Source organism: Salvia miltiorrhiza, chromosome 7, assembly GCF_028751815.1.
Source record: "Salvia miltiorrhiza cultivar Shanhuang (shh) chromosome 7, IMPLAD_Smil_shh, whole genome shotgun sequence".
Taxonomy (NCBI): Eukaryota; Viridiplantae; Streptophyta; class Magnoliopsida; order Lamiales; family Lamiaceae; genus Salvia; species Salvia miltiorrhiza.
The window spans coordinates 21916625-21929357 of record NC_080393.1 but is presented as its reverse complement, the minus strand read 5'-3'; the positions used below and the strand labels follow the sequence as shown (position 1 = coordinate 21929357).

At 34.4% G+C, this 12733-nt stretch overlaps 3 protein-coding genes across 12 annotated transcripts; 2 read left to right on the top strand and 1 right to left on the bottom strand.

The window, feature by feature from the left end:
• The first annotated feature begins 588 nt into the window (after positions 1 to 588).
• On the top strand, positions 589 to 5384 carry LOC130993440 (protein ALP1-like). Of its 10 annotated transcripts, none has more exons than XM_057918324.1 (7): positions 589 to 825; positions 949 to 1095; positions 3156 to 3718; positions 3804 to 4029; positions 4155 to 4618; positions 4723 to 4781; positions 5094 to 5384. In XM_057918324.1, exons 3-5 carry the CDS (start codon positions 3188 to 3190, stop codon positions 4616 to 4618), a joined length of 1221 nt encoding a protein of 406 aa, XP_057774307.1. In that variant the 5' UTR covers positions 589 to 825; positions 949 to 1095; positions 3156 to 3187; the 3' UTR covers positions 4723 to 4781; positions 5094 to 5384. The 10 variants fall into 10 exon arrangements, with proteins under 10 accessions (XP_057774307.1, XP_057774305.1, XP_057774301.1 ...); XM_057918322.1 differs by having other exon boundaries at positions 949 to 1098; XM_057918323.1 differs by having other exon boundaries at positions 592 to 908; positions 1026 to 1095.
• An 874-nt stretch (positions 5385 to 6258) lies between these two features.
• LOC130993438 (uncharacterized) lies at positions 6259 to 7302 on the top strand. The gene is made up of 2 exons (XM_057918317.1): positions 6259 to 6652; positions 6727 to 7302. Exons 1-2 carry the CDS (start codon positions 6311 to 6313, stop codon positions 7126 to 7128), a joined length of 744 nt encoding a protein of 247 aa, XP_057774300.1. The 5' UTR covers positions 6259 to 6310; the 3' UTR covers positions 7129 to 7302.
• Positions 7303 to 8036: 734 nt separating this feature from the next.
• LOC130993437 (uncharacterized) lies at positions 8037 to 10086 on the bottom strand. Its single transcript, XM_057918316.1, has 3 exons — positions 9894 to 10086; positions 8870 to 9210; positions 8037 to 8793 (listed from the first exon to the last, which is right to left on the bottom strand). Exons 1-3 carry the CDS (start codon positions 9910 to 9912, stop codon positions 8194 to 8196), a joined length of 960 nt encoding a protein of 319 aa, XP_057774299.1. The 5' UTR covers positions 9913 to 10086; the 3' UTR covers positions 8037 to 8193.
• Positions 10087 to 12733: the final 2647 nt, after the last annotated feature.

Genomic DNA, 12733 nt, shown 5'->3' with positions numbered 1-12733 from the left:
CATTTTACTTGGTTTTATTTTGAATTTTCATTAGCACTCATGACACTATTAGTGTCATAAGTGCCAAGATTTTACTTGGTTTTAGAGGACCATTTTACTTGATTTTATTTTGGATTTTCGTTGGCACTTATGGCACTATTAGTACCATAAGTGTCAAAATGACCATTTTACTTGGTTTTATTTTGAATTTCCGTTGGCACTTATGGCACTAATACAAAAATTCAAAATAAAATCAAGTAAAATCTTGGCACTTATGACACTAATACGGAAATTCAAAATAAAACCAAGTAAAATCTTGGCACTTATGGCACTAATAGTGTCATAAGTCCCTAACCCGATCCGGCACGCGACCCGCATGCCTAATTCTACCCGATCCGCTTAATTAAGGGTAAAAAAAAGGCCAATTTTATATTTTTTTAATGAGTGACCATAAATTATGTTTTATGCTTCATTTTGGCTACTTCAAAATTTCGCTCTTTTCTAATCACGACCTACTATATCCTAATATTTTATCTACTAAGGGCGTGTTTGTTGTACTGTTTCTTGCTGTATTAGCATATTAATACAGCTTTGCACTATCGTTTGGTGTCTTCCAGCGTAGAACAGTCGGCCCATGATTATGCAAAGGCCCGGTCTTATTTAGCGAGATTAATCCCGTTTACATATACCGCAACCCCCCTCTGATACGCAAACTACCCAATTTTCCTTGCAGCCAAATCTCATTTTTGCCCTCAAATTCAAATCTAATATGCAAACCACCTGTGGCATTCGTGTTTCAGTTTAGAAATTTTCCCTCGAAGAACCCTTTTCTATACGAATTCAAAGGTGAAGGAAATTGACTTCGAATTTTCGTGTTTCAGTTCAGAATTAGAAGCCCTCGAATTACCCTTTTCTCTACGAATTCAAAGGTGAGGGAAATTGACTTCGAATTTTCGTGTTTCAATTCAGAATCGGAAGCCCTCAAATTTCCCTTTTCTCTACGAATCAAAGGTGATTGAAATTGACTTCGAATTTTCTCCCAGCAGCCGTTGCTATTCTCGCCGACGAAGAACTGTACTCAAGTTTTGGAATTAATTTCACGATGTAATCGACAAGGTGGTACGTGCTTAACTCGTTTTTGTGATTGGAACCTAAAGTTGATTTGTATTTGGGAATTGAATGCAAGTAAATTGATTGTGCTTGTTAGTTTGTTTTTGAAAAAAACTGAATACAATCTTCATGAAAGTAAGCTCGTGTTGGATGTTTTTTTGAATTGAAATTTACTAGTTCCATTGTTGCATTCACTCGTGTAACAATCCCCACGAGATGAATATAATTTTCTTTACACAATGAAATTGAATTCTGCACAAGAAAATTCGGCAACCAGAACAGAATTCCCAAACCAGTTTGGCCATATGAGTTTAAGCCCGAGAACTGTTCAAGCAAAAAAGGATTTTGGCTGTTGAAATAAGGTGAGTTTAGGCCGTTGAAATCTTCTATTCCAGTTTGGCTATTTTGTACGTTTAGGTCCTTAATCTGTTTGATAAGGTCAGTTGGCTATTCCAGTTTGGTGATTGCTGATATGTTTGATTGTTTAGCTATGTTTAACACTTTGGTGTTTGCTGCTAAATGCTTTTCGAGATTGTGTTGTGTCTTTGCTGACATATATGTTTTAATATTATGTTCTCTTGAATTTGTTTTAACATTTTATTGTTAGCTTGTGACGTTGATGAAATTCGTGATGAGTTTGCTAGTAATCCAAAACTACTGCCATATATTTTGTTGGAATGGCTACATTTCACACACGTTCTCAATTGAAGAAACTAAAGAATACATAACAAGTAATAGGCCTATCATTAACATTAACAGTGACACAAAAATATGCATATCATGGATACTTGAATCATGAATATTGAATACTGTCACTGCATGCCTGCAACACTGGCATCTAAGTAAGTATATATTTTGTTTGGTATTAATTCATTGCTTTCAAATCTTGATGTCGTCATGATTCCTGGAGTCTGCAGAGCAGGTCACACGCACATATGTCTTCTCTAGGGCTTGGCATTGCTTGGAGCTCTTCTCTTCTTCATTATTCCTTCCTTGATCATGACTTAATTCTCAAATTGTATAATTCAAATTGTGTGCTGGTTGTAAATTTGCAAACTATAGATGAAAATAGATTTCCTTATGCTCATTTTAATTTTCTTCTGTTGGTTTATGTGGCTGAGGTTTGGCTTCTAGCAGGCCCCATATAAGGATCGATTTGAGTTATGCGTGATCCCATACAGAAGTGGTGAAACTCTATGCAGCTAAAAACAGACTAGTTTATAAAATATATTATTCATTCTGCCGAAGACCACATATTGCCACTCTTCCGCGAAAGAATGATGCTTTACGATTTATTATATTCGAAGATAGTGCAAGCAAAACATGAAACTAAATGCAATATATACGTTAGGCTTTAAGTAAACTACAAGATAGAAGAAAATTGCAAGTGTCCCCAATGTCTTTCGTAATCTGCCACACCTGCTCTCTTCTTCTAGCAGATTTTATTAATGAAATAGGCGAATTAATTATATTTAAGATCTCTGTTATCGTTGTTGGGAACTAAATTTTTGATCAAAAGGTATTTTTGATCTCTGTTATCGTTGTTGGAGGTCAAAATTACAGTCTTTTTTTATTGTTTCTTATGGTTTTTAAGCATGTCTTTTTCTGAAAAGTGAAATGCATTTGAAGTTTTATTTTTGTTTAATTTTGTATATATTTTTCATCCTGTTTTAGCTTTGCTTGGGAGTTCTGTTTGCACTCAACTATATCTAGGTTAATCTACAAGGAATGCTTAAGTTCTAGTCGTGAATTCTGTATTCTCACAGATTTTATTTATGAAATAGTCGAAACTTAAAAAAATATATAGGATATTTGTTATCGTTGTTGAAAATATATATATGATACTTGAATTGGGGCGAACTATGTGCATATACTTCCCAAACGTTTCAAAGTTATTGGGCATATGAACATTTGAGCAGGGATATATATAGAGAGAGATATATGCTGTCGATCTTCATCTGTGTTGTGCATTTCTGTTTAGTTAATATTGTGATTGAATTCTAGATTTGTTGCTTTGGGGGAATGTATTAAATAGTATAATTTTTGAATTTCACTTTGCATTGCAGATTACCGATAATCTGCTCAAATTTGACATTAAATGCCTGGTGGAGAAAGAGCACGTTTGAATGATATTTGGTTCTTGTTACTGCAATTAATAATGCGACTGCATATTCTTAAGATGGCCTTTGTAATTATTTATTTTTCTGAGTCTAGATCAAGGAAAAGAAAACGTGCGAATGGTGTATTAAAATATGAAATAGTAAGTAGAGTACCTGACCAAATTAAGCATTTACGCCGGATGATAGGTACCAATGACATAGATTGCATTGTCAATTTGCGTATGGACCGTAATACATTTGGGCGGTTGTGCCACATATTACGGGAACTAGGGGGTTTAGTTGAGGGTCGCTATGTGAGTGTCGAAGAACAAGTAGCTATGTTCTTGTCTGTCCTAGCACATCATAAAAAAAATAGGGTTGTAAGATTTGATTTTTGGAGGTCTGGGCAGACCATCTCGCATTACGTACATGCTGTATTAGGGGCAATTTTGAAGTTGCACCAATTTTTTCTATCTAAACCCAAGGTTGTTCCCGATGACTGCACAGACCCGCGGTGGCAATGGTTTAAGGTAGGAAGCTCATAATGTTAATGGAGTAATATTGTCCCTCGTTTTATATATTACTAACTTGTTTTGAAATGTATATTATTCTTAGGGCTGTCTAGGGGCATTAGACGGCACATATATTAATGTGACAGTGAGCAATAATGTGAAACCACGATATAGAACAAGGAAATGGCAGATTTCAACTAATGTTTTAGGTGTATGCGATCGGGATATGAAGTTTGTTTACATTCTATCTGGTTGGGAAGGTTCTGCCGCGGATTCTAGAATACTAAGGGACGCCCTTAACAGACCCCACGGATTTAAAGTTCCTAAGGGTAACTAATCATGTACAATCATTTATTCTTATGAAATATAGACATTTTCGCTTATAAGTTATATTTATGAGAATAGTTGTCTATAATTAACTTGTTTGTTTGTTTGTTTTTTGGGACTTCTATAGGAAATTATTATTTGTGTGACAATGGTTACGCAAACAGTGATGGTTTTCTAACGCCATACAAAGGAGTTAGATACCACCTGAAGGAGTGGGGTCCAACTGCTGCTAGGCCCCAAAACAAGGAAGAGTTGTTTAACTTGAGGCATAGCAAGGCCCGGAATGTGATAGAGAGGGCGTTCGGATTAATGAAAATGCGGTGGGGCATTTTGCGTTCCACCACTTTTTATCCAATTAAAATCCAGAATCGATTAATAATGGCTACATTTTTAATCAATAATTTTATTCGCACGGAAATGCCAAATGATCCTCTAGAGGCACAATTTGATGAGATGGCAAACACTAATGCTACTAACTTTCAAGTAGAGCCTGAGGAGTTCATTGATACCGTGGAGAATTCTCCTCAATGGAATGCCTCAAGAGACGCATTGGCTAACGAAATGTGGATGCGTTACGTGAATGAACACTAGGTGAAAACTGCCTTTCAACTTCAAAAATTTAATAGTGTTTTTATTCTTGAAATGTTTTTTTTTTTTTTACATTTAACCCATTTTTAATTTTCAAACATTACTAGGGAAACGTTGGTGCTGCGCCACGCACAGTGGAGCACATACACTTCTTCTCCAACACAAGGTATAAAAATCTAACTGTATATAAATATAATTTCATGTCATTTATACGCATTTTGTTGGGATTTGATTTGTGGAGATGACTTCACATCACATGATTCTAAAGGTGGGCATTATATCTCATCTTAGAGAATATCTAATCACAGTAGTTTAGTTACACAGGATATATATAATTTGATTGTACATACTTTTTAATCGAAAATATATATCTTTATCAAAATCTTAAAGAAAAGTGGTATATTCATTACTTAATTACATATTAGTGTCTCTATTTACGTGTTAACTTGCTGTATTTTTTTTTTTTTTCACATACTAGTAAAGCGGCTCGAAGGAGGTTATGAGGCGAGGCTGAAAAGAGATTAGTTGCTAACCTTTTTGTTGTGCCACTCTCAAAGGAGAAGCTTAGGTTCTTCAGTAGGAGCTCTGTATGTTTTCAAAGAGAGTGAAAAGTCATCTGTAGCTTATTATTTTGTTAATTTTTCCCCCCAAGTGACAGTGGGTAACCTAGTTTATTTGCTAAATTTCCTTCATCATTGATACAATTCATATGTATTATTCAACAGTAATGATCTTCTGGATTCTGGTATGCAGATTTACTCCCTACTCAGTGATTTCTCGGTCGATTTCAGTCACTGTTTCCTCTGTTTTTTCGAGCAGTATTTGTCACTGTTTCCTCTGTTTTTTATAAATAAAATTTGGTCTTCTTTTTAATCTTTTGTTTGCAGATTTATGGAGACATATTTCACCAAAATATACAAAAAATACTGGACACCAGCTGATACACCGCAGAGCTAACCAAAAATCTTCCCCACACGTATCACTAACCAAGTTGTTGACTACTGAATGATCATTCAAAGACTTTGATAAGGATTCCACTGAACCAATAATAGACAAATTATCTTCATCATCAACAGGGATGCACTCTCCTGGTATTCTGTAGTATCAGCAGAATGCTCACTCTCTTCTGCATACGACAGCTTCAATGACAGTGAATTTAAACAAGAAAGCAGCCTCCTTGCAAGTATTAATGCTTGAGAGTCCCTTGATTCGTACAACATGGAGTCTGACCTGGCACAATCAAGCAATCCAGCTGTACCCAAGGTTTTCTTAAGCCCAAGAGTGACCAAAATTTCCAGGATTTCAGGGTGAGAGAAATTCTCGGAGGGGAAGAAAGCTCCTTTATGGAGAATTCTACAAAAATATATGACAATTCTACAAATGAAGCAAAAAATACAAAATGTTTATGACGTGAAAAATTAAAATTTAAAAATAGGAATTCTAAAAAAGAATTAAAAATAAACTTACACATCTTTGACTTGAATAATTCCATAAACAAAACTAACTCCCCAACAAGATACAAAATAAACTCCTAGATAAATTGGCCTATAGAAATTCACGCAACTAACCAAATCTTTTTGGTTATACCCATACTTTTTTGGCCTATAAAAAGGTCGTCAAGGATTAAACCTCAAGTCTTCATGCATACCACAAATCTTTCGTATTTTTTTCTTTCTCATTAGAGTAGATTTCAACATGGATTTCAGCAAAATCAACTCTCAAAATTACTATTTCTACAATATTGGAAGATGGAGCGAGGACCTCGACACTGAACTCCTCACTCACTTTGTGTCAATGAAATCCGAATGCCATATCGTTCCGCCACATAAATCACCACACGCTAAGCTTTGTGTTGTAAACTCGATCAACCAAAACAATTACCCACCCATTAGTCTCGCAGATGTTGATGACCGCCTTGCCTTCTTGGAAAAGCGGTACAAAACTTTCAATAAGATTAACCAACGTTCTGATACTAATTGGGATACTGGAAGGAAAGTTGTTTCCGCGGCCGAACCAGTGTGGAAAAAAATATTGAAGGTACTATAATTTTATTTTTGTTGTATAAATATAAAACTTGTGTTCATTTACGTGTTGTTTTTTTTATGCTCTAGGATGATCCTTCCGCTAAATGGTATTTCTATGAGGATGAGCCGCAATTCAGGCTGATGAGTAAGTTGTTCGGTCTAGAATCAATGAAGACCGAACACAACCATCCCCGCAACATAATCCTCAATAGCGATACTCCCAGTCCCAACATTGCTGGGCGAACGGTGGTTATTGTCGACGACTCATCCGACGACGAGATAACGTCAACTCGCTCTGTTAAAAAACCACCACCGGTACGACGCTTGTTCCCCAAGGATGATGGCGAAACTCCAGATGACCAGATTAGTAGCACTAATTGGTCGTCCCAGGAGCAACAAATTCTTGCTCCGGCCCGCGTCCGTAAAGAATACCCGAACAATGGGGTTGAGGGCAGCTCATGCGGGTCGTCGTGGAGTCCTTGGAGATAATTGAAAAAATTTTAGCATTATGAATTTTGAGGCTTTATCGTTATTGATTTCAGTTATTTTTCTGATTTCCATGATTATGTTCCAAAATCAATTTGACATCATAATACGTAGACGAATTCTCCCTATATCTACGACTTTGTTAAATTTTATTGAGTATCAACAATCACTCCTTTGTGAAAACCACACCTTGTTGTCGATACTTTCTATTTCTCGCTTGCTGTGAAAAACTACAATCTCAGCTCAAAACACAAAGAAATAAATAACTGGGATTCAACTAATTCTAACCTATATATCCCACGCACATAACTAATCTCAGCTCAAAACACATGAGTCTTAATTAGAATTGCATACCTATAATTTTTTTGTCTGCAAAATTCAAAAAAACTGCAGCATAAATTTACGAGCTCACCAACTATGACCATAAAAACCATGAGACAGCCTGCAATTGGACGCTGGTGATGGCCTCATGAAGACAACACCGACCTCATCATACACTTCGTCTAGACAATCTTTCGACCTGCATTCGCGAGATCAGAAGAATGCCTGTGGAGAAAGTTATAGAAGGATGAGTGACGATGTTTCTATGAGTATATTCAGAAGCTTTGACGTGGAAGCAGGGTACGACGACAAATCTCAGAGTGCTGCAAAGACTGATCTGGTATAATATGCTAAGGCCTTTAAGGAGTCTCGTCCTAAACCAGCATTTACATGACTTAGATCTGTCTCTTTTCGTTCCAATAATCTAACTTTATTATGAGCTCGTTTTTTTGTTTTCCTAACCCCAAAAAATACCAGTAGAGAAAGGTTGGGGTTTTACTTATAGTTGAGTAATTCACATCCTTCAGAAATATCACAATTAATCTTATGAAAATTAAAGTATCACTAACATTGTGGGCAATAATCTTGAGCTTCATTTGGAAATAAGGCATCGAAAAAGTTCAACTAACCAAATATCCTAGATAAATTCAACCACAAAAGAAGCATAAATTGAAACAAATCATGTTCAAAACAAAAGATCTTTCACATAGTTCACTCCATATGCATTGTCTTATGAACAAAATACCATCACTCCAAATTACTTCCACCATTGTACTTTTTCTTCTTCTCCTCAAGAAGGTGGTAAACGTACTCCTTATTCGCATCTTCGGGTAGACTTGTGAACACATCTAGGAGCTCAACTTCTTTGGCTAACATATTGGTTATTTCGAACTTCTCTGTTTGGGACAATCCACTGATTGAATTCAGTTGAGCATAGACCTCCTTCCTCGCCTTGGAGATATCTTGATCATGGCCCATTCGACCTGCGATTGTGTCAAGTGAAATTTTAGTGTCGCGGCTGATTTCGGCCATGTACTCCAACATCTTGTCGCCCCCGCCACCCTTCTTTCTCAATTTCTTAGGAGGGCGTACATCAGACTCGGCTTGCTGGGTTTGGCTAACACTGTCAGCAAGAGGTACGTCTTCATTCACATCATCTAGCGTGACATGGTAATCACCATCGACGTCCTGAGGTTGGGTGAGATTGATGTTGTGATACATCTGACGTGCTGCCTCCGTTAAATCTTCAGCGACGTCTCTGGTGGCCCTGTCCTTCCCGAAGATTTCAGACCATTGATCAAAGTACTTAAAACTTTTAAATTGCATGTTTTTTGCATTGCCATCCACCTATATTTAATAAAATCCAATTACAAACTCGTGTACACAATGAAATTAAAAACCACAAACATTAATGGTTCATCACCTTCCTAATATGATCCCATTGCTCATCAGTGGCATCGATCATGTGCGTGCCCTGCACGTTGAAGCCCACGCCAGTAATCTTCAACATGTTCGTTAGTGAGTTATAATCCTTCTTCCAAGTCGTTATTTTTGAATTTATATGCGGCATGCCTTTCAAGTCGGTTGTTGGAATTATTTTTTTAATTGACTCCTCCAATTTCTTCAAGTATCCCGCACGAAATCCGTTGTCGGATTTCCAACCTTCAGCTACTAACTCCTTCAAGGCCGCCAAAAGAACCTCTTCCTCCCTACTTGACCAAGCTCGACGTGTCGTGTTTGTCTTATTAATCCGACCACTACTATCTGTGACGATTTTAACATGATTGTGAGTGAAAGAAAAATGAACTGTGTTTTATTTATTTTGCAAGAATTAGCTAGTAAAAGCTATTGTCGCATAACCATAAATTTTCGCTATGTTAATATATGATGGAATGATGGCCAAAGTCGAAGAACAAAATTTGCATTTGAATAGAACCTAGATAGAAGATCATGGATACTATTCATGAGCAAATGAGAAGAGCATGACAATCTGAATATAGCAATTTTCTCTTGGATTTAAAGTTGCTTTACATAGTAAATTATTTTAATTAGCTATAGAGCTACGTACATAGGCTAAAGTCAAACAAAGAAATTTACTAAAATAAATAATAAGCCAAAAGTAAGCTCTATCAACAAGAAAATTGTTACACAAATAAGACAAAAATGAAGGAATGATTAATTGATTCTAATCACTTAAACGGGTTTTACCAATTAACTACCATATATCTTTTTGGCATTTCCTCGAACACTTGCTGTGCACTCGCCAAACCACAAAAAAATGCAGAAGGTATTGGATACGTGAGCAATGCTTCATATAGCTATTCAATTCCAAGAGGTTTAAGGAACGATACCATGACAAAAAAAATTAGAAAAACGCAGCAGTACAAAAATTCGGATGCATCAAAATTTCATGCAAAAAAAATCACCATGAAGTATTGAATACTCACCTTGCATCCCAGAACTCATGTTCTAGTGCTTTCGAATTGAAAATACACAACAATTCTGGAACCCAGTCTATTGCGGTATTAGAGCCGTCTCTGATTTTGGCGAAAATTGTGTTGATATATGGCTTACTGGTTGTACGTGGGATTTATGTTGGAAATCATGGTAATTTCTAATTTATTCAGAGGGCAAATATGTATTTTTATATATACTGCAATAATATTAAACCTAAATCCAAAGGTTGAAATATGCTACCAAATAGTTTGCAAGCTTATCCTGATATATATTTAACGTCCTTAATCTCCTGAATTCTAGCTTAAGTAACTGCAACAATATTAAACCAAGGTAATCTATAGATTTGAAGCAAACGTGCCCTAAATGTTGTTATATTATTATACCTTCTCCGCTAGCTAAATAATATATAGAGCAAATAAGTTTGGTCATTATCAATTCCGGCCAAATAAGGTAGGTTTCAAGTCAAATGGTTGAATACTATGTTAACTGTTGTAGTGGAATAATGTCGTATTGCACATTTACTTAATGAATAATTTGAGAATGGTTGGAACTTGGAATACTCAAGAAGTAGATTAAAATCAAGGATTTACTAGGAAGAAAAAGCATCCTATGCATATGAGTTGTAGCAATAAATTAAAGGAGGTGTCAAAATAAAATAAAAATAAAAATTAAAGGTGGTTTTGTATTAAGCTGATTTGTTATAAATCTAAAGTCTTTGTATCAAATGCATATGCTTCGTTTGGGTGCCGCTATACAGAAAACTGTTATTAGTCTATAAAATAAGAATAGGTTCTATCCGTAGATATTAAAATATTTAACGACTCTGATTAATATGTTCATAAGTTCATAGGTTCATAGATTCATAGACTCTGATTAATACGTTCATAGGTTCATAGATTCATAAAATTATGGCCGTCCGATTATAAAAAATCAGAGGTCTATCTTGATTTTTATTTTATAGGATAAGAATTATTTTTATTTTAGCGCAACTCTGCTTCATATATTGTCTAACTATTTACAAAGCATTATTATTTATTCAAAAGTCGGAAGAGTTGTTTTTACTTTCACATTCAGGTAGTGGTGAAGCTAGACTTTTAATGCGGGGTTCAATTTATTTTAATAATTAAATCTAAAATAAAATAATTATTTACACACTTATATTATCATTTAAATTACAAAAAGTATCTTTCAAAATGATTTTCAAACTCATACAAAGCAACTTGAAAAATTAAGACGGATAAAACTTTACAAGACGAAGTAGATTCCAATAACAAATTTAAAAAATAAATTTTTAAGATCTAAGCATGACATGCATACTCAAATAATGTGTTCATCTCATTAAAATGTTGATTCAACTATAAAGTTTGTATGTCAATTACAGTATAGAATAATTCAATTCAATAACGATAAAAATAAAATATTATCTTCTATTTTTTATAATATATTTATAAATTTACAAAAAACACTCCTATTTAAAAAAAATCACAAGAAGGGTCCAGACGTCCAATGAGCTACGACCTGCCCAACTATAGCTCGTGTGTAAACTTCATGCAATCTCGCGGCTATAACACGAGCGCATGAGTGATGAGTGTAGGGGGGAAAACAACCATTACAATATGATGCATGATGTGCGACAATTAAAATATTAGAGCATCCATAATGGAGAGTTAATGGTGGGCTCTTAAATAGTGGTCCCCACCATTTTGAGCCCATTCTCCATAATGGGAGAGCTCACTCTTTGGCTCTCTAATTACAATTTTCATATTTTGTATTTATTTTTATTGTTATTTTCAATTTAAACAATTAAAATTCGATTAAATTTGAAAATTAACCCTACATTGATTGAAAATTAAAATTGCAATACATTTCAAATAAAATCCTAAATTACTTAAAAATAAAAACAAACATAAAATAAATTTTTAGAATCTACGGGAGATTGTGGCGTCGCTTGATTTCTGCAACTTTGGCCAAGTGAAATGCCAACTTGTCGGGATTCATTTGAGAGGTGTCCCTACTCATCAACATGCTATCGGCGAGGTCACGTTGAGCTTGGAAGAATTATTTTGGATTATTTGTGTCCAACATTTTCTTATGGCGTAGTCTTGACGTCGACCTATCTACACAATCAATAGAAAAATTTGCTAATATTTCAGTGGATTAATTATCTATAAATAATTAAACTTTTATCAAATTCTAATTTTATAAATTAACTTCAAAGTTTGGCGTGGTAACTACTAAATTGTTTATTTAATTTGATTTTATTATCATGAATCAAAATTCTGATCAAATTTACCACTGACTAGTAGAATATTTGACGTCATTTCAGCCAATCGATTGCAATGCAAGAAAAACATGCCACACCGATTCTTCAATTAGTATATTTTGCCAAAATTTTAATGGTTTGCAGAATTAAATTTAATCAATAATTCAATAATTATAGTGCAAAACTTTAAAATATGTTTGCAAAATCATGTTTGATGAAAGTCCACTAATTTATCGGCAATAGTTAGTTAGTATGAATTAAAAGATAACTAGCATTTGCACCCTTTGAAATGCACGTGAAATATTTTTATAGTTATATAAATTGATAACAATTCAATTATCATATTTATAAATATAATTAAAAAATAATTTAAATTGAATATATTTAAACTGAATATTGAAAAAAAAGTATTAAAAAAATAAAGAAGAATTCACAATAATAAAAATTGATATTATCAAAAGGCAAAAAGGGAAGATAAAAATAAAAAAGAATTAAAAATAGAAGAGGGATTTTTTAAATTTTCATCTTTAAATAAATATAACTTTTACATTTTAAATCAAATATTTA

What these genes read in the sequence shown, in the direction of transcription:
- LOC130993440 (XM_057918324.1), top strand. Translation starts at nt 3,188, where the DNA reads ATGCCTGGTGGAGAAAGAGCACGTTTGAATGATATTTGGTTCTTGTTA. An exon ending in CGCGGTGGCAATGGTTTAAG is followed by an intron (nt 3,719 to 3,803) that starts GTAGGAAGCTCA and finishes TATTATTCTTAG; the next exon opens with GGCTGTCTAGGGGCATTAGA. An exon ending in CGGATTTAAAGTTCCTAAGG is followed by an intron (nt 4,030 to 4,154) that starts GTAACTAATCAT and finishes GGACTTCTATAG; the next exon opens with GAAATTATTATTTGTGTGAC.
- LOC130993438 (XM_057918317.1), top strand. Translation starts at nt 6,311, where the DNA reads ATGGATTTCAGCAAAATCAACTCTCAAAATTACTATTTCTACAATATT. An exon ending in TGTGGAAAAAAATATTGAAG is followed by an intron (nt 6,653 to 6,726) that starts GTACTATAATTT and finishes TTTATGCTCTAG; the next exon opens with GATGATCCTTCCGCTAAATG.
- LOC130993437 (XM_057918316.1), bottom strand. An exon ending in AATGGGATCATATTAGGAAG is followed by an intron (nt 8,794 to 8,869) that starts GTGATGAACCAT and finishes TATTAAATATAG; the next exon opens with GTGGATGGCAATGCAAAAAA.